The 20,171-nt window shown below is 37.4% G+C and overlaps 1 protein-coding gene and 2 long non-coding RNA genes across 3 annotated transcripts; 2 read left to right on the plus strand and 1 right to left on the minus strand.

Moving 5' to 3' along the window:
* The first annotated feature begins 1,238 nt into the window (after positions 1 to 1,238).
* Positions 1,239 to 18,357, plus strand: LOC103025648 (complement C1q-like protein 2). Its single transcript, XM_022677941.2, has 3 exons — positions 1,239 to 1,453; positions 12,054 to 12,200; positions 17,142 to 18,357. The coding sequence occupies exons 1-3, from the start codon at positions 1,276 to 1,278 to the stop codon at positions 17,429 to 17,431; spliced, it is 615 nt and encodes a 204-aa protein (XP_022533662.2). The 5' UTR covers positions 1,239 to 1,275; the 3' UTR covers positions 17,432 to 18,357.
* On the plus strand, positions 4,392 to 5,494 carry LOC111189679 (uncharacterized). Its single transcript, XR_002648843.2, has 2 exons — positions 4,392 to 4,612; positions 5,281 to 5,494. It is a non-coding gene; the product is annotated as an uncharacterized LOC111189679 (long non-coding RNA).
* LOC125803854 (uncharacterized) lies at positions 5,824 to 7,334 on the minus strand. Its single transcript, XR_007440200.1, has 2 exons — positions 6,826 to 7,334; positions 5,824 to 6,113 (listed from the first exon to the last, which is right to left on the minus strand). It is a non-coding gene; the product is annotated as an uncharacterized LOC125803854 (long non-coding RNA).
* Positions 18,358 to 20,171: the final 1,814 nt, after the last annotated feature.

Below are 20,171 nucleotides of genomic sequence, written 5' to 3' on the forward strand. Positions count from 1 at the left end.
AAGTGAGCCCAATTAAAGGAAAACTACTTAAGAAGGATGTTCCACATTATTATGCAGGCCACAGGTTTCAAGCAACATGGGATAAAGGATCTCTGCTGCCGAAAAGCGTCAAATAGCCTTGCAATGCCTTGGACAAGGTATGAAAAAAATTAAATATTTCACGAAAACTTAAGCGTGATCACGATGCACGATATTGGAAAAAAAATTACATTGCAAATGTTCTTTTTTTTTCGACTATATTAAACACATTATTACCATGACATCACCAGCCCTGCGTCCACTTGGTGCTCTCTCACGTCCAGACCAATCAAGACCTGAGTCAGCGCCGAGCACACAAAACCCGAGGAAAACAGAACAGCAAAACAACAGTAATCGGCCCTTTAATCAGGCATTTAAATTACTTTTTAAAAGGTAAATAAGAGTGTTTGTTTTTCTGGTATTAAAAGCATGAATTCAGCTGTAACTGGAAATATCTGCGCTGCAAAACTGTGCCGGACTGAGGCGCACAGCTTTCAACACGTGCTCATGTTTACAAGCCCGTTCCCAACCACGTGAATTGTGGCCATTTGCGCTCCCCCTCCCCTTCGTGCTTCTCAGGCAGCAGCAGCCTGTCACTCACACAGACACAGAGACAGCACTGTGTATCTACTTCTTGTGTCAAAGAATTAAAACATTGCAAAATAACGTGTTTGATTTAAATGCCTTTAAGTGACATTGCACGTCCTGTGACGACGATGCTTAAACGATATATCGTGCAGCCCTAGTTACCAGCCTCAGAATCTGTAAGTAATAACAGGTAATAAATTTGATCCACGTTTAATAATAGAGGCCTAGTTCTCATACCAAACAGGTCAATACTGTATACAGCATTTTTTTTTTGCATCCATGGCGCATGGCAAAAGTCATGGGACCCAATACAAGTTCTTGTCCTGTGATACTAAGCATTTTAATATATGATGTACTTTCTTTTCAAGGCTTGAACAATGTATGTTTATGCATCTCTTGTGCAAACACTCGACCGTTTTTGAACGTTACTGATAGCATCTTTCGTCTTTGGAGGTAATCTGGTGATCTGCACCAGTAAGTATGACTGCGACATCTGCGCAGGACAGTGATGCAGCACTAACGGCTTCCTTCTTTAGGACTACAGGACTCTTGTGCATCATGATGGTGCAATGCTCGTCATTAGGCCAGCGGTGACTTGCAGTTTTCAAAGCGATGGTATAAAACACACACTCACACACCTTCTCGCTGCACACACACACACGCACTGAGATGGTAACCAAGATTACGATGATGAAGATGAAGCTGGTGATGGTGGTGCTGGCAGCACATCTGCTGAACGTGAATGCTGCGACGCAGCAGCAGCAACAGAGACAGCAAAAATTGCAAGATTTAGACTATATAGGAGACCTGTATAGTCGCATCGAGGAGGTGAAAAAAATGTGTCAAGGTAAAGTTGACTATTGCTTTCGTTCCTACATCACGTTGTCTTTTACAGTAATAGCCTGTAGCATCTGCTTTTTAGTGCTTTTTATTCTGAGATCCTTTTTGCAGCTGAGTTTCTCAATCCTGGCCTCGCCACACCTTGTCCTGCACATTTGCATCTGTCTAAGAGCTTGTTAACGAGCTGATTAGTTAAATCAGATGTGTTGAGAACAAAAAAAAAACACTAGATTAGACCATACTACACTACACTATACATGTGCAGAGTAGGGTGCCTCCAGGACCAGGTTTAAAAAATACTCTGTAAACGGTAACACTTAAGCAATAATACACTCAAGGTTCGTGCTATAATGTGTAATACTGGCACTGCAGTGCTGCGGTTTAAGGCACGAGGCTACAGACTGAGTGCTGTGGAGCAATACAGCAGTGCCAATATTACACATTATAGCAGGAACCTCGAGTGTTTTATTGAGATTGTACCACAGTTCCATTATCGCTGTTCATTGAAAGATTTTGAGTTAAAGAGGATGAGAAAATATGATCTGTTTAGTTATAAACACTCAGCGAGTTAAAATAGTTCCATAGCAGGTCTGTTCGTAGCTGCTCTGTTTGGCTTGTAAGCGCTGCATCGTTGCTAGGTTACCTGTACTGTATGTGGCGGATTAATACATAAAGAGCTTCGGTTACAGTGCATTACTGGCTGATAATGTCACTCATAAAACATCTCTCAGCCAATCACATTGCAGGGTCAGAACTAACTGTGGTATAATTTAAAATAACTTTCTTTAATATACTTTTAACTAATGATAAGTAGATGATGTTAACAAAGCATTAGTTTACCAGGGTTCCTGCAGGTCCTTAAAAAGTCTTAAACTGTCCTATATTAAAATCCGGGTAATAAGATCTTAAATTGTCTTAAATTTACTGTAAATTTGCTGTAGGTATTACATTTTACAGGCCTTTACAGCTCACAGCTCAAGAAACGTCTGGAACTGCTCTGATCCAGAAACATGTATTTTCTAATATCATCATACCATCATGATTCACATTTCCATTTCTCAGCCACAATCTCTCACCGCTGACAAATCAACATTTAAATGGCATTTGCTGTTATTCTTTTAATGCCTGTCCTCCACCGCTGCCAGCAGAAGCACCGTAGTTTAAATTCCACACTGCGTCCACCACCCCCTCACCCACACCAGACACCAGGCTGCATTCTGACAGCAGCGCAGGGGGCAGTCTAACAGCCTTAATACAAAGACCAGACAGAACAATGATCCTCCTCTACTAAAAACAAAAATAGCCTTCCCTAATAAAAACATGCATTTGGATACATTAGGATATTCAGAGGGGTTCATTTCCTCCACACCGAGGGTCCCTGATGATAGGGTCCAGCGTTCAGCCCTGCTGAGGAAACGCTCAACACAAAAGCAGACCAATAATATGAAAAATGAGTTACTATAAATGTGCACATCATGTACAAGCCTATTTATCTCTAAGAAAAAACACAATGCGAGTGTAAAAATATTGTAGTAAAAATATAGGACCCAATTTTAGTGATATATATATATATATATATATATATATATATATATATATATATAAATGAGACCACTTAGAAATAAATTGCTTTGATTTAACCGAATCGAAAACCTCTGGAATATAATCAAGAGGAAGATCACAAGCCATCAAACCAAACTGAACCGCTTGATTTTTTTGTTTAAAAAGAATAAAACATGAAAAAGCGTATTTGGATTAGTATTTTAGAAGTATTTTGAATTACATTAAACTTAAAGTCTTCTAAAAAGTATGATCAAAGTTTACTTTCAAACATTTGATAAAAGCATAATATTAATGCACTCTTAATATATTTTAAGTAAGTACATAAATCTAAACAGCATACTTTCAGTACAATTAAATATATATTATTTTTTTCACCAGGGTCGATAAAGAGTCTTATTCTATGCAGAAACTGTACACCCATTCAAAAAGGTTTATACAAACCTGCAACTGCAGATCTGATTGAGCAGTCCAGAGCTGGAATGGTGTGGTTATCTCAAAAACTGCAGGATAAGAGAGATAAGAGCAGAGAAATAAGAGTAGAAAGAAGGAATAGGAAAAAGATGAATTGAATAACAACATGCAGGGGTTGGACAATGAAACTGAAACACCTGTCATTTTAGTGTGGGAGGTTTCATGGCTAAATTGGAGCAGCCTGGTGGCCAATCTTCATTAATTGCACATTATTGCACCAGTAAGAGCAGAGTGTGACGGTTCAATTACACTGTAAAAAGTGAAGCATGGAGCTGTTCATTCAAGCTAATAAATATGATTGAACACATAGTACAATTATTGACTTTATTGTGAAACTCAACCTTTTTGAATTTTGATGTGTCAATTTTGATTCAGACTAAATTAATTACAATTCTGAAGGAAATAAACCAAATGTTTTGGTTCCACTGAAATCATACTCGAAGAAAAGAGATAAGGATGTAATATTTTTAATTTGAATCAAACATGAATTGCGCATGCGCACTGTGGAGCACGGGAGAAGTTGTAGAGAAGTGCTTCAGAGCACTGAGGGAGAGAGGGAGAAAGTGCCTGAACGCGCTCGCGAGAGAGAGAATGAGAGAGGGAGAAAGTGCCTGAACGCGCTCGCGAGAGAGAGAATGAGAGAGGGAGAAAGTGCCTGAACGCGCTCGCGAGAGAGAGAATGAGAGAGGGAGAAAGTGCCTGAACGCGCTCGCGAGAGAGAGAATGAGAGAGGGAGAAAGTGCCTGAACGCGCTCGCGAGAGAGAGAATGAGAGAGGGAGAAAGTGCCTGAACGCGCTCGCGAGAGAGAGAATGAGAGAGGGAGAAAGTGCCTGAACGCGCTCGCGAGAGAGAGAATGAGAGAGGGAGAAAGTGCCTGAACGCGCTCGCGAGATAGCAACGCATGCTTGGTATGGGCCCTTTTCACAGAGCTTGATGACGTGTTTCCGGTTTGGTTTAGCAGGGTAAACACAGCGGCGCTAGAATGGAGTTCACTGCTGTCTCTGCACAAACTTCTATTGATTTCTTTCTCCGACATCTCACTGATTATAGATGAGGTATCAGTAGCGAAAATATCGAAGGTTGAAAAGGATTACAAGCTTTTTGTCGAGGAATACATCTTTAATTTTGAGGGTAAGTAGTTATTTTTATACAAGTTAGCGAGGCTTCCAATTCAGTTAGGTTAGCTACCGCTAACTAGCGAGCTTGCTAACTTAGATAGACAACAGTACGTCAAGTAATGCTAAGTAGCTGTTTAGTTAATGTTTTCTTTTCTGTTTTAACAATTACTGTAGCTACTGCCCAGGATCTGATGTTTAAGGCTTTGAGTTGGATAGAAGACAGAACTGTTTTACCCTTGTATATACAGTTTCAAACACAGTGCAGGTGGTTTAGGAAAGTTAATCGACAGGGAGAAAAAAAAAATATTAAACCACATTTAACCCTAGTTATCTTGTACGTAGGTGAAACAGTTCAGGTAAGCCTAAGATGATTCTATGTGTTGCTAGCTTCCCACTAGGTAGGTTAAGCCAGTGGCCAAAGTTAGTCGTCTGTAGTGAAGCAGATATACCAACCACTTGTAGAATGTGAAGGTCAAGTGTTAATTTGTCCATCATATTAAATTTTTGCTTGGTTTTTAGGAGGTTAACTTATTCAGGTAGATTGTTTAGGGTCAGCCAAGAGGTTAAAGATGTAGTAGTAATTGTGAATGGCTTAAATATAGATATGAACATTTGGTGCTTTTTGTACCGTTTAAAAAATGTTTCTCAGAGCTGACAGTATGTCTGTGCTTTGCATTACAGGTGACTTCATACCACCCAGATCCTGTGGAGGTAATAAAGACATCGTGCAAGTGTTGCGGGGAAGGCCTTTTCCAATCATACTATTGCTCTGCTTTATCAGATTGCCCATTAAAGCACCATGGGCTTTAAAACAGTCTCTCTCCCAGCAGCATGTTCTGTTATAGTTTGTTTTTTGTGGAAATATGGAATTTTCTAAATAAACTTGTATTCTTTGCTTGAATTGTCTTTTTATGTAGCGCAGAGCCAGCAACAAGCAAGAAAACATTTCAGTTCATTGACATTTTGTTTACTGAATCAATCTATTTGTATTGGGTGTCATGGAACTATTTTACATTTGAATTAACTTTAAAAATCAGGATATTTTGGGTAAACATAACATTTTGGTTGTGCTTCAAAAAATGCATAATTTCTGACAACTAGCTATATTGTTTAAACTGTATATTTAGAATATTGTATTTTCTGCAATGGTATGCCTAGTGAATACAGTCGTAACCAAATCATTTATGACTTTGTCTACAGATAAAACAAATACAAAGCATCTGGGACAAGAGGATTAAAATGTATTTCATTTATTATATTTATAAAACACTCAAATTAAAAAAATCTAAAAATACAAAAAACAAATGAAGCTCACATGGTAAGTTAAAGCTAAAATATTTAGACAGAATTTTGTACTGAGTCAAGGGAAATTGTGTGGAAAAAGTGGAACTCTTCTTTAGTTGAGCAGAAATGGTTAAGCCTAGGTTGGTCTGCAAGCTGTTTTATTTAATTCTCCAGCTCAATCACTTTTTGCTCCAGCTCCCTTATTCGTGCAGCTGCAGCGTCCACTTTGCCTGCGACAAAAGGGGGGAAAAAGACATTAGCTTAGTTTTATATTGACAGATAATCTGACAAAATTTAAGTCAAACTCTGAATTGACCTATATTGTACACCAATTATTAATTAGGTAAACTGGTATATTTTACTGTGCTATGTTTAGCTAACAAATACTGGTATTCTTTGGTATAATACATAAACCATACTTGTGCTTGGAAAGTTTTTAAACAACAAATGATATCTCGGACACAAGTCAGTAATTCAGGTAAACATGCCAAATTGACCCTTTATTTAGGTAAATATTGAATATTTAGCCTTTATTTAGGCAAGTTAGACTTCAAATAAGTATTTCAATTTTAAACTTTATTCAGGTACGAATTGTAGGTGTAGACTTTATTCAGGTAAGTATTGCATATTAAGACTTTATTTAAATAAGTATAGCATATTTAGACTTTATTCAGGTATTAATTGTAAGTTTAAACTTTATTCAAGTAAATATTGCATATTAAGACTTTATCCAAATAATTATATCATATTAAGACATTATTCAGTTATGAATTGTAAGTTTATACGGTTATTCAGTATATATTGTATCTCCAATGTTATTTTGGTAGGTATCCTGTCTTGAGACTATTACTCAGGTAATTATTAATTATTCAAATGGATATTTAGGTAGCTGGCTTGTGTATTTATTGTGTAAATGGATATAAGAGTTGTAAAATTACTCACCAGGAGACGGTGGACGGCAGTAATCGTGCTTGGCTCGGTTAGCATAGCTTCAGGTCCTCCTCGTCTCTCTGTCCCATGGCAGCTTCAGTGTTCAAACCGAGACGAGTACTTGCCCTCTCGTAGGGTGTCAGGCGGTTTTCATATCGACTCCCAAAATTATTCCAGGCGAATCGTGGTGAAACTGATTCCTGGCTCTGTTCCCTCCCGCTTTGACATATAGCTCATCCGGCCTGAAGTGCTGGCTACACGCATATGTACTGCCGCGCAGAACCGTATATGTGGCATTTTCCTCTCTCCTAATTGCTCTTATCTATTTACCGCGTAAACGTGTGACATTTGGAAAGTCGTGGAAACTCAGGTTTGGTTGTTTGCGTTTGCTGTTTGAGCAGAAAGGCTCGCTGCAGTTGCATTTCCTATGCTGCTCCATTTCGTCTATACGTTCTACACGCGTTGTTTACCCTGCTATTTTTTACTTCCGCATTCCAAACCCGGAAATGTGAAAAGGGCCCATTGTGGCGTCGGGACTGGAGGGGGGGCGGAAGGAATTATGGGAGCTCACCCTGTTGGGGGAAGTGGGTGTATTTCTGCGTGTTTATGTTACTGTTTATCCCAGAGTTTCATGTCATGTTTTATTATCACTGTTCTAGTATTATTCATGTAGTTATCAGTTATGTGGTTGTTTTGTGTAAGTGCCTCACCCTTTGTGTGTTTTCTGTGTGTGGGAGTGGGGTTAGCTGCGTTGGACCTGTAGTTAGTTTCACTTTCAAAAGTGGAATCCCATGTAAATCCAGCTCTTAATGTCCTCATCAGAGCAAAATAAAAAGAGCAAGAGAGCACTGAAACGAATCTCGCTGGTAATCCGTTCTCTTCCACGCCACAGTAACTTCTGCAACTTCTGAATATGCTGCCATGTTTTTTTTTTTAAGTTCGGTTCAATTTAAATGTATTAGTTTGGTTCCGAAACTGAAATGTAAAGAATTTAACTTGGATCAAGGTGAATAATTAATATTGGGTCGAGTGAAGTAATATGGTTTATGTCAAAATAAAATAATCAGGTTGTAACAATTGACTTTATTTAGATTGAGTGAAGTCAAATAGTTTAGATGCAACAAATGGACATCAATTTTTTTAATTTGAGCAGGGCTACACTTTTTACAGTGTAGCAGGGTAAGAGCACAGTTCTGCTCTAAATATTGCAATGCACACAACATTATAAGTGACATACCAGAGTTCAAAAGAGGACAAATTGTTGGTGCACGTCTTGCTGGAGCATCTGTGACCAAGACAGCAAGTCTTTGTGATGTATCAAGAGCCACGGTATCCAAGGTAATGTCAGCATACCGCCAAGAAGGACCAACCACATCCAACAGGATTAACTGTGGACGCTGTAAGAGGAAGCTGTCCGAAATGGATGTTCGGGTGCTAACCCGGATTGTATACAAAAAACATAAAACCCCAGCTGCCCAAATCATGGCAGAATTCAATATGCACCTCAACTCTCCTGTTTCCACCAGAACTGTCCATCACCACAATAAATTATTGTGGTCTAAAACCAGGTGTTTCAGTTTTATTGTTGCAAAATCTTAGGCTATAACTTGTGCAACATGAAATCACAATTACTTCTACACTATTCTGTAAAAGCTGTCCACATCTAGACTAGCTGGAGATCTTAATACGTCTTCCACTGCTTTATTTACACAGAAACAGCCTCACTTTAAAGGCCTGTCACTCTTCCTGCCTCTACTCCGAGCAGGCAGTCAGTTATGCTGATTAAAATTACACATGGCTGATGCTGTTTGAAAACTCAGAAACTACTGCAGCTCAAATATTCCCCTTCAAAGTTCTGCTGTCAGGTGTCTCTTGTAGCACAGGCCGACTACCAACACAGACAGGCACAGATTTTTATCCAGATTCATTTTCTGTTTTGAAAGCAGCAATTAGTGTTTCTTTTACAGACACATATGAGTAACACAATCAGTAATTCTAATGTAGTTGCAAGAAAAAGTACTAAAGTAAATTACTGTAGTTATGGTACTTTGGGCTATGTTACACCCAATACTGGTATTGACTAATCAGTGGTATTAGCACTGGATCAAATATGAATTATTGTATTTGTGGGAAATTGAGCATAATATAATCATTTACTTGTGTTCTGTGGTTAATTAATCTAAATGAAACGAAATTAATTGTGTATCACTTTTTGCTATGAAAAAAATTAAAATAACTTGCATTAACTTATTATATTAAAATATTATTTAAGTAATAACATATTTAGCAAAACTCACTATTTGCAAGCTTTTGTATTTCCACTTGCATCTTGACTGCACCTATAAAAAAATATATATATATATATATAGAAAACCATTAATTAATTTTCTGTTAATCAGCTGAAAGAATTTGGTGTCAGGAATCATTTGTTTCTATGATTTATTTGGATGGCTTCCTTATTGTGATGTTGCAACAAGTAAAACCTGCGTAGAACCACCCTGGCACCACCCCCTTACCTATTAACCCCCACCAGAACCCCACCCACAAGATCAGTTGAAGAAATTGCCATTTTGAAGAAATGTGATTTTGGTTGAGAACAGTGCACAGCAGGATTAGCCAGCAGACTTCTTCTGAAGGAGGAATCTGTACCTACTATCTGTGACAAGTCAGCAGTTGAGGGAGATGTAAGTACTTTTAAATAATGAGTTTTGTGTTTTTATTGCAATTAATTAATTAATTATTGTTTCCTCTGCCGAGAATCACTGGACACGTCCAGGTAGCTGTGGCGATGAAATGGCAATCCTAAAAAATCAGAGCACACCTGACTCTTAAAGGGAATGGAGAGTGACACGCTGATTGGTTTATTGCACCTTACGCCCAAAACACACTTAATATTAATTAATTAAAAAGAAAATTAGTACATGCATTTTGTGCAAGTTTTAATCCACACAAAGCATACTTTTCCCATCGTTACGATAGTAAAGTAACTATACTAGCACACCATTAATTAAGCTGCACAGCGCAAAGGTTAGCGACTAGCCTATAGATCACTAAAATAGGGCCTATATGACTACAAAGACTAGTAATTACATGCACAGAGGGGGCGTGGCTTCATTCTCTGCTCAAAATGGCTTTATTCCACTCTATCTTTACATATAAATTAGTTGTTTTTTGCTATATTAATGATTAAAACATCAGATTTAATAAATTTAATAGCTTTTTCAATCTAGGGCTCACTTTTTACCTCATGAAAAATTAAATTCAGCCAGTAAATTTCCATTAATTTGACAGAACTGGAGGTCAGTTAACCAAAAGCAGTATCATTCCTGTGGTCTGGTAGGTTTGTTGGATGTAATTGCTCTCTACATTTGAACAATATTTCATTTCAAATGCACAGAATTCCACACAACAATTTATTTACAGTAACCTGCATTAAAAGTACTCTTCCACATGCTCTATGCAGTTACACATTTTCACCAGAGAGGTCTCCAAATCCCCAAATCTCCTAAACTCACAGAGTGTCGCTTTAAAGTGACACTGTTGTGTTTAAAAGATGGTTAGTGAACATTTTGCATTACTTTGCAGTGATTTATTCTCACCATGGTGTATTTCTATAATTAAAGGCTTCACACTGTTTGGTATGGCACCCTTTCACTGAGCATTTTTAATTCCTTAACTTCTAATTTATTACACGTTATTCAGTTCATCAAGCCTCCAGCTCAATCAGGTGGATCTGATTAGAGTTAAACTATAACTCTGCGAGAGAATCACCAGCAGCTAAACTCATTCACATTCAGCTGGGCACTTCTGCAAGTTACAGAAGTCTACTGCTGGTACATGTCCTCTACTGGTTCCTCTGGTTCTCTTGCAATCTTAAAATTTCAGGTTTATTTTGACAAAGCTTTAAAATGTGCTCTGTTGAACTTGGTGTGTTGTTTTAAACCCTTTCAGGTTCAGCTGTGCAGAAAAACTATAGTTCTTTTAAAAATGAAATAGCGTTAAACTTAGTATGGAGAGAAGCGGGTTCATAATTCAAAGTCCAAATACAAATACTACATAAAGCAGTAATCTGTTAAACATGGTGGTGGCAGTGTTATAGCATGGGCACGAATGGTTACGAATGGAGCTGGTTTACTAGTGTTTATTGATTAAGTGATGTCAGTATAAATTCTGAAGGGTATATAAAAGTAAATTCTGAATGTTCTGAAATAGCAAAATGCGTCACCTGACCTCAACCTATTTTAGAATTTCTTACTAAAGACATAAAAACTGAAATGTCAAAAATGTCAGCCCCAGCCCTTGGCAGATGTGAGAGGGTGGGAGGGACTGGCTTGAAGCCAATAAACACATACTGTAGGTTCAAGTGTATTCTTATACTCTACTTGCATATACTAAATTAAATAAAGTGTTAAGCATTACTTATCACACTCGGTATCAGTTTTCTCACAGCTGAGTTTTGACGAGCTTTACCGTACTAGGATAGTATAGTATGTTTAGCTGAGGTAACTTAGCTTTAACATTTGCTTGTTTGTCTGAACATTAGCTAATTCAATCTATCTTTTTTCTATCCTAGTCTTCCTTCTGTAACCCTTAACAAGTGCTGCCACTATGTTCAGGAGATTCAGGTTCAGGTTTGAATCCAGGTCATGCAGCTTGCCATCAGCTGCCGGAGCCCCAAAAGAGCACAAAAAGATTGGCCTTGCTCTCTCTGGGTGGGTACAGTAGATGGCGCTCTTTCCCCTCATCGCTCCTAAAGGGGTGATGTGGCTCAGCACAAGGCTGCGTCTGTGAGCTGATGTATCGGAACCGAGTCGCTGCACTTTCCTCCGAGCATTAGCGCTGTGATGCTACTCGGAAATGCTACAGCATCAGCAGCAGTTCGAAAAGAGGTGGTGGCTGATCTCACATGTATTGGAGGAGGCATGTGCTAGTCTTCACCCACCTTGTGTTGTAGCATCACCAGTGATGATCTCATGCTTCCTAAATCACTGTTCTATATTCAGTATATTCAGGTAGTCAGCTGACCTCATTCTTTCAGCACATACTGTTGCTGAACCTAGACCTGCAGACCAACTGCAGCATCAACCAACCCCACATCATTTACTTACTTAAATCCAGATGGAGACTTTTTTTTTTGGCCAGGCAGTGTATACCTGGTGCATGATGAGCATGTGTTTGTTTCATGATGTGTGTGTGTTTTGTGTGTGTGTGTGTGTGTGTGTGTATGTGTGTGTTTGTAGTGAAAAAAGTGGCCTTCACCGCGGCTCTGGTGCCCTCTGACGTTAAGGGTGAGGGAATAGGAATAATAGGACCCTTCTCCTCTAACACCATCCTCAGACACCGCCGTGTCATCACCAACATTGGCAATGCCTACAACCCACAGACAGGTGAGCTTTACCCATAATGCATAACATTGGGAGAGAAATTGGGGGAGAAGTAGGTGGATCAGAAATAGGTGGATTGTTCACTCCCAAAAATGATACCATAGAAAATGCAGACATTTTTTAATAAGTTTTAAAAGAAACTTTTATTTTGAAAGCGTGCCGAAATCTGCACCCCTGCCAAGAAAATCACCCCCTGAGAGCAATGAATCGCAACAGTAATAATATATTGCAATAAAAACAATATGTGGGTAATGTCTTGTTCTGCTAACAGACTAGGAGGGTTTGGGTTATCTAAGGTTTATATTAACTGCTGCTAAAAATCTCTATTAAAACGTAAAGTTTTTTTTTTTTTTTAATACAGGGCCACCATCGTAAGAAGTGCTTTCAATAGAAAAAATTAAAAACACAGGACCCAATAATAATAATAATAAGGTAACACTTTATTTTAAGGAACACAAATTAGGCACTTATTAATGTCTTATTATTATTTGCTTAATAAAGCCTTAATTAGACATTTCTAAATGATATATTCACTACTTATTAGCCTTTTGTCATGATGAGCACAGAATTGCAGACACGTGCAGATACTGATAAAAATATATGTTTATTATAAAAATAAACAGATGTAATACGTGGTTGATACAGAAAACAGTTAATCACCAGAAACCAGAGCAATGTAGACAAAACCATACCATAAACGAGAGACAGTCCAGAGTTCATACACGAGAGATCCAATGTCAGAGGTAATCCAAGAGGCAGTAGTGAAAACACAGTCCAGGTAATACACAAGCAATCCAATATCAGAGGCAAGGCAATAATCGGCGTCGAGAAAACAAAGGCAAGGTCATACACAAGATAAACTGAGACAAGAGATAAGTAACGCTTTGTAAAGAGGAGAACCTACAATACACGGCGTGGGTGTTTGTGTGCAGTGCTCTTTTATAGTGCCAGTAATCAGTATTCAGGACTTCCTGGAGGAAGCAGGTGAGGTGTCACGTGATCAGGTGAGTGCGTGATGTCAGCGGGTGGTGCATTCTGGGTAATGTAGTTGTTGACCTGAGAACCTCCGTTAGAGCTGGGTGTGGAAGGGACAGAGGAGCTAACAGCACCAGACGTGACACCTTTATTCTGTGTTTTTGGTTCTTAATTTGGGGTCTGTTATGTGTAAATAATTAATAACGGCTGTATTTGTTCTTATAGAGCACAATAAACAGTTATGTCAGCACCCTGTTAAGCAGATTATTAAGCATTAGCTATTAGCTAATTCTACATGTTATTAGTGTGTAATTGGCTGCAGTTCAATCTATGTGAGTTTGGTAAGGTTATGGCTGTGCTGGAGTTTATTGAGTTAATAAGGGGTTAATAAGTCACTAATAGACCAGGATGTGCACCATATTCTAAAGTGAGGATCTGTTCATCACCGATTAGACACTTAAAAGAACTGAATAAACATTTAATCAATCACAGACCACTAACTGAGCACCAATAACACTTAATAACACAGAATAAAGGCTAATAAGTAGTGAATAAATCATTCATGGGCTTATTAGGCAAATATTAAGACATTAATAAGTGCCTACTTTGTGTTCCTTAAATTAAAGTGTTACCAATAATAATAATAATAAGAATAATAATAATAAGAATAATAATAATAACAACAACCAAATTTGTTGTTATATTATTTGAATTATTAGGTGATAACTGATCAGTTTTTGTCATATGTATTTAATTCATAATGCATTTAATGCATCATTTTTTTAATAACAGTAAATATAATGTGGAATAACATGTTTAGATTGTAAAGTCTTCTCTAGTTGGATTTAACTAATAATAAACAGAAGTACAGAAAAAACATATATTAACTGTAATTTCGCAAATGTTGTTCTAAGTCACAACAAAACAAAATATGTTTTATGTTCTAGATTTTTCAAAGTAGCATCTCTTGCTAAGATGACAGCTTTGCATCTTCATGATTTTCTCAGTCAGTTTTATGAGGTAGAGTCATCTGGAATTCAGGCTTTCAGTTAACAGCTGTGCTGAACTTGTCAAGAGTTAATTACTTAAACACTTATAAACTTAAACCAATATTTCTAAAATCTGAGACAGGATTCAAATGCAGGGCTAGTTTATTGTCCTTATCTCAAATAATAAACAAAGAAAAAACACTAGGGAGGTAAAAGGATTACCAATAGGCTAATAAACTCACAAGAACAAGCAAAATAAACAAAAAGAAAAAAAAACCTAAACGAAATAAAACAATCCAGAAAGTAAACTTTTACAAAACAGCAGGATTGAGGATCAAACAAAGAGAAATCAAAAAAAAAAAAAAAAGGGTTCTACTAAGACAGGTTCAAAATACAAAGACGAGATCTTACATAAAAAAGAGGGTCAAACACAAGAAAGAACAAAGAACACATGGGGTATTTATACACAGGTACAGACAAGACACACCTGTCGAAGTAACAAGGGGACGGGGTTACGGGGAGACACACTGGGCTAAAGGGGCTAAACATGGCTGGGAACACAAGGACAGGACAGGAGCACATGCACTGAAAAAACATGAAAAAAATTACCTAATTTAAAAGTTTCGCAACTTTCTAAATTTGCTTTTTTTTTTAAGTACATTTAATTTCGGTTAAATTTAAGTAACTTCAACTCGGTTTCAAGACTTAAATGTTACATAGAGTAAAAAAGTGACATGAACTTCAGTCAATTCTTTCTTTTAGTAAACTTTACTTTATTTATTTTTGCTCAATCAACCCTTTCTTTTAGTAACCTTTACTTAATTTCTGTATATAATATTACCTTTACATTACATTACATTACATTACATTTGGCAGACGCTTTTGTCCAAAACGACTTACAATAGTCAAGTACAATGTAAAATAAGTTTAAAGGTAAAACATCTTTGGATAGGGATAAAAGGAGGTCAAAGGGGAATAATAGGATAGAGGAGTGAAGGAGGGGAAGAAGGAAATGGGGTTAGAAGTAGTTAGTGTGTTAGAGGTGTTAAGAGAGTAAGTGCTCTTTGAAGAGCTCTGTCTTCAGGAGTTTCTTAAAGATAGCGAGAGATTCTCCTGATCTGGTAGTAGAAGGTAGTTTGTTCCACCATTGGGGAACTCTGTATGAGAACAGTCTGGATTGCTTTGTGTGAGTGTTTGGCAAAGCGAGGCGACGTTCATTGGAGGAGCGCAGCGGCCGGGAGGTAGCGTAAGCCTTCAGGAGCGAGTGCAGGTAGGAAGGAGCCTGTTCTGTCATCACCTTGTAGGCGATAGTAAGAGCTTTGAATTTGATGCGAGCATCAACTGGTAGCCAATGGAGCTCAATGAGCAGCGGGGTGACATGTGCCCGTTTTGGCTGGTTGAAGACCAGACGTGCTGCTGCGTTCTGCAGAAGGTCATTCTGGGAGAGGAAGCCAGAGACCTGATTTAGAACTGCTCTTTCTAGTGATTTAGAGAGAAAGGGTAGCAGTGAGACCGGTCTGTAGTTGTCAACCTGGGCGGGGTTGAGAGAAGGCTTTTTAAGCAGTGGTGTCACATGTGCTTGTTTGAAAGCAGTCGGGAATACACCAGAAGTTAAAGAGGCATTGATCGTGTGAGTAATAGCCGGAATGATTGCAGGTGCGATAGTTTGCAGTAGGTTTGAAGGAATTGGGTCAAGCGAACACGTAGTAGGACGGCTACGTGTTAGGAGAGCCAGTGTCTTGTTCTCAGTGAGAGGAGTGAACGAGGAGAAAGCAACGCCTTCGGTGGAGGGACACCGGGCAGTAGAGGATGTAGTAGGACTGTTACATTGTGCATCAGTAAACTGGTTGCTGATGGCTGCCACTTTGCCAGTAAAGAATGAAGCAAGTGTTTTCAGCCGTTTACCTAATTACAATTACTTAATTTATACAATATTACTCAAATAATGTATGATACATAATATATTAAAATTTAATGATTTAAAAATATGTTTAGTTAAAACACTCATGTTACACTGTCTCAACACATGGATGGCATGTAATACATTCTTTATACTAGTATACTAAAAATAATGTATTACATGCCATCCATTTGTTGAGACAGTAAGACTTGGTCTGTTTACAAAATAAATCTTTAAGATTATGTTACTAATTGAATGTGTGTTTTAACTAATAAATATTTAAATTGCAGGAATCATAATATGCATCATAAATTATTTGAGTAATATTGTATAAATTAATTAATTGTAATTAGGTAATATTGTATGCAGAAATTAAGTAAAGGTTACTAAAAGTAAAGATTGATTCAGCAAAAATAAAGTAAGTAAAGTTTACCAAAAGAAAGGATTGACTGAAGTTCAGTTCACTTATTTACTCTATGTAACATTTAAAGCTCCACTAGGTAGGATTGAGATTTTGTGCTCGGGGGCTCCCCCTACAGTTGTAGAGTGTAATAAATGTTTCAGGTGGATTAGTTTCTTTTTTTTTCGTTTTTTGGCTTTCACAGACATATTCGGTCTCTTTCCAGCTTCTGCCAGTATCTGTCTGTATGTTAGTTTGTAAAGAATGAACCAGTAGTCCTTGTTGAACTGTTAGAACTAAAGGTCGGAAAGCAGTTCGCAGTTCTCGCAAACGTTGATCGCGGCCGCCTCGGAAAACTTACAGAGTCTGGTTTGAGCTCAGAGGAGCTCCGGCACAGACATGAGAGCCCCTTTTTTCTCCTATTACACCTCAATGCAGCGCTGCAGGGAGTTACCTCCCTGCAGCGCCTAGTCCTACCTAGTGCTGCTTTAAGTATTAAAAGGTATGAAACCGAGTTGAAGTTACTTAAATTGATCTGAAATTAAATTTACTTAAAAAAAACAAATGCTGAAAGTTGCGAAACTTTTTACTCATCAAAACAGACACAGGCTAGGGTGTGACAGTTACAGTGTGAAGTATGGCAGAAGGTAATATTATATGTTTGTATGGTTTCTCTGCAGGCGTATTCACCGCTCCAGTGAAGGGCGTTTACTTTTTCACCTTCACCACCTACAGCTGGGTGGCCAAGGCTACCATCGGTGCGAGTCTCTACCGGAACAACGAGGAGGTGCTGCTGATCTGGGAGTGGCAGGACGCCGGAGATAATGAAGATTACGCCTCTAACTCGGCCACTCTGGTCCTGATGCAGGGCGACATCGTGTACATCAGCCTGCCCAAGGGATTCCAAGTGGCGGCCAGCATTTTGTCCAACATGCATACCTTCTCTGGGTTCATGCTCTACCAGCTCTGATCTGCTGATGCCTTCTTTCAGCTTTCGCATTCATTTTTCTGTGCTCTTTTGATGTAATTATTAATTATGTATTTGATTACATAGAGAATCGAAAGAGTCTGCACTGTAAACCCAGAAGTTGTTTAAACTCATGTTATAAATAAGTATATTTTACATAAAATTGGATATTTCTAAACAATGCTCAACTATTTTGAATTTTAGTCTGTTACCATTGGCAGCTTCTTTTCCATTGGCTTCTGTTACAATATATTTGCATACTGGGTGTGTCCAACAGTTTCTGACAGACACTCACCATCAGTGTGTAGTGATTCCCCCTGGGCTACCTTAATAAATAATAATTAATAAATCCAGTTCTTCTTTAGTTATAATAACTTGATGTTTTAATTAATGCTAACCCAAGTTTTCAGTCCCAAATACTTAACTTTTATAAGGTAAATTCAACTTATCCAGGCTTACAGTATAGAGAACCTTTTTCCATGTGCTACAAATGCAGGTATTGCTACGAATGTATCATTAAAGGGAAATGCCAGGTGTTTCTAGAATCAATAAGATGAAAAGAGTTTAAGAGACTAAGACTAGGGAACAATCACCCACGGATCAATCATTTACATTTGAATGCTTGGTTATGCTGCTTTGCCATCAGCAGCCGGAGTCCGAGAGACAGCACAGTTGCCCATGCTGTCTTTTTGGTGGGTAGTTATAGGGGATAAGAGTCTGAGTGAGTGGGGTAAAATGGCTCAGCTACAATTTTAGAAAGGAAACAAATTGACAATAATTGTTAATAAGTAATAATACGTAATTTAAAACCAATGTGAACCATTCAGCCAATCATAAAGGAGTCTACAAACTCAAATTAAACCAAATCATACTGCACCGTTAAAAGTTCAGACAGTGTTAGCAAAGCAAACTTAAAAAAAAAACAAAAATGGAAGAATACCCTACAAAAATATCTATGGAATGGAATGGAATATCTTCCATTGCTTTTCTGATGGATAAACTATATACAAAAAAAAAATAAAACATTAAAAATATTTTTTTCCTAGCAATAACCTTCATCTGCACATTCTTGGTGTTCATGCATTAAAACAAAAGCACATCTGTCCTGTACTCTTTAAAGCTGTGCCTTGCTCTTTTATAATTCATAGAAATTGCAGAAATAAAAGTTAATAAAAAAAAAAAAAAACACAAAAGGCTTTGGTCATGTTTTTGCAGTGTCTCAATAATTAATCTTTATTCCACACCAAAATTGTAATAATGATGTTATTAAGAGTTCAAAATCAAAAGTAATTCTACCTGACACTCTATTTTTTTATTTTATTTCATTTTTTAAACCTTCACAGCTAATTCCACATTTTGACTTTGACATCTGTATTATGTTTATAAATATTACAGCAACTATGAATTATTAATCTCACTTTTCCTTCCTGAACAGTCCTGTGGGTAATTTGCCATGGGTTAAGGAGGTAGAAAAGTGCAAGGAAATGCTGATTACTGAAGAAAAGAATTTAATCAGTTATTAAAGGAGCTCTAGACGATTTTCTCTCCATTTCCTTACAATCATGAAATGGTAAAATATGTATTATACTGTGGTGCTTAAAAGTGTGTGAACCTTTTAGAATTTTTCATATTTTTACCTAAATGTCATTAAAAGTAAAACAAATTAATCCACCTAATGAGAATAAACTGATGAAAATGATCAATTATTTTCATCTCCTCAGCACCCTGTTACTCAATGCTCTAACCTCAAAAACGCCCTATTAAAATGATCAAATAGTATCCCTATCTCTTCAACACTCCATTAATCAAACTTCATTTCCTTAACACCCTATTACTCCATCCTCAACCTTTACCTTTTCAGTGCCTAAACCAGTCCATAAAGCTCAATGCTTAATTACTCAACTCTTATATTCTCAATGCTTCATTACTCAACTCTTAACTTTTCAATACTTAATTGCTCAAGTCATATCTCCTCAGTGCTTTATTAATCGACTCTTATCTCTCTAATGCTTCTTTACTCAATTATCTTCTCAATGCTTTATTACTCAACTCTTATCTAATCAGTGCTTCATTACTCAACTTTTATATCTTTAATGCTTCTTTACTCAAGTATCTTCTCAATGCTTCATTACACAACTCATCTCATCAATGCTTTATTACTCGACTCTTATCTCTTCAATGCTTTGTTATTCAACTCTTATCTTCTCAATGCTTAATTACTCAACTCTTATCTTCTCAATGCTTCATTACTCAACTCTTATCTTCTCAATGCTTCATTACTCAACTCTTATCTTCTCAATGCTTAATTACTCAACTCTTATCTTCTCAATGCTTTATTACTCAACTCTTATCTTCTCAATGTTTTATTACTGAACTCTTATCTTCTCAATGCTTAATTACTCAACTCTTATCTTCTGAATGCTTAATTACTCAACTCTAATCTTCTCAATGCTTAATTACTCAACTCTTATCTTCTCAATGCTTAATTACTCAACTCTTATCTTCTCAATGCTTCATTACTCAACTCTTATCTTCTCAATGCTTCATTACTCAACTCTTATCTTCTCAATGCTTAATTACTCAACTCTTATCTTCTCAATGCTTTATTACTCAACTCTTATCTCTTCAATACTTCATTACTCAAGTCATATCTCCTCAGTACTTTATTACTCAACTCTTATCTCTTCAATGCTTCCTTACTCAAATCATATCTCCTCAGTGCTTCATTACTCAACTCTTATCT

The sequence above is a fragment of the Astyanax mexicanus genome, chromosome 8 (genome assembly GCF_023375975.1).
Source record: "Astyanax mexicanus isolate ESR-SI-001 chromosome 8, AstMex3_surface, whole genome shotgun sequence".
In the NCBI taxonomy this organism is placed as follows: Eukaryota; Metazoa; Chordata; class Actinopteri; order Characiformes; family Acestrorhamphidae; genus Astyanax; species Astyanax mexicanus.

Coding starts and splice junctions, on each gene's coding strand:
- LOC103025648 (XM_022677941.2), top strand. CDS start 1,276: ATGGTAACCAAGATTACGATGATGAAGATGAAGCTGGTGATGGTGGTG. Junction 1,454..12,053: donor GGTGAAAAAAATGTGTCAAG/GTAAAGTTGACT, acceptor GTGTGTTTGTAG/TGAAAAAAGTGGCCTTCACC. Junction 12,201..17,141: donor TGCCTACAACCCACAGACAG/GTGAGCTTTACC, acceptor GTTTCTCTGCAG/GCGTATTCACCGCTCCAGTG.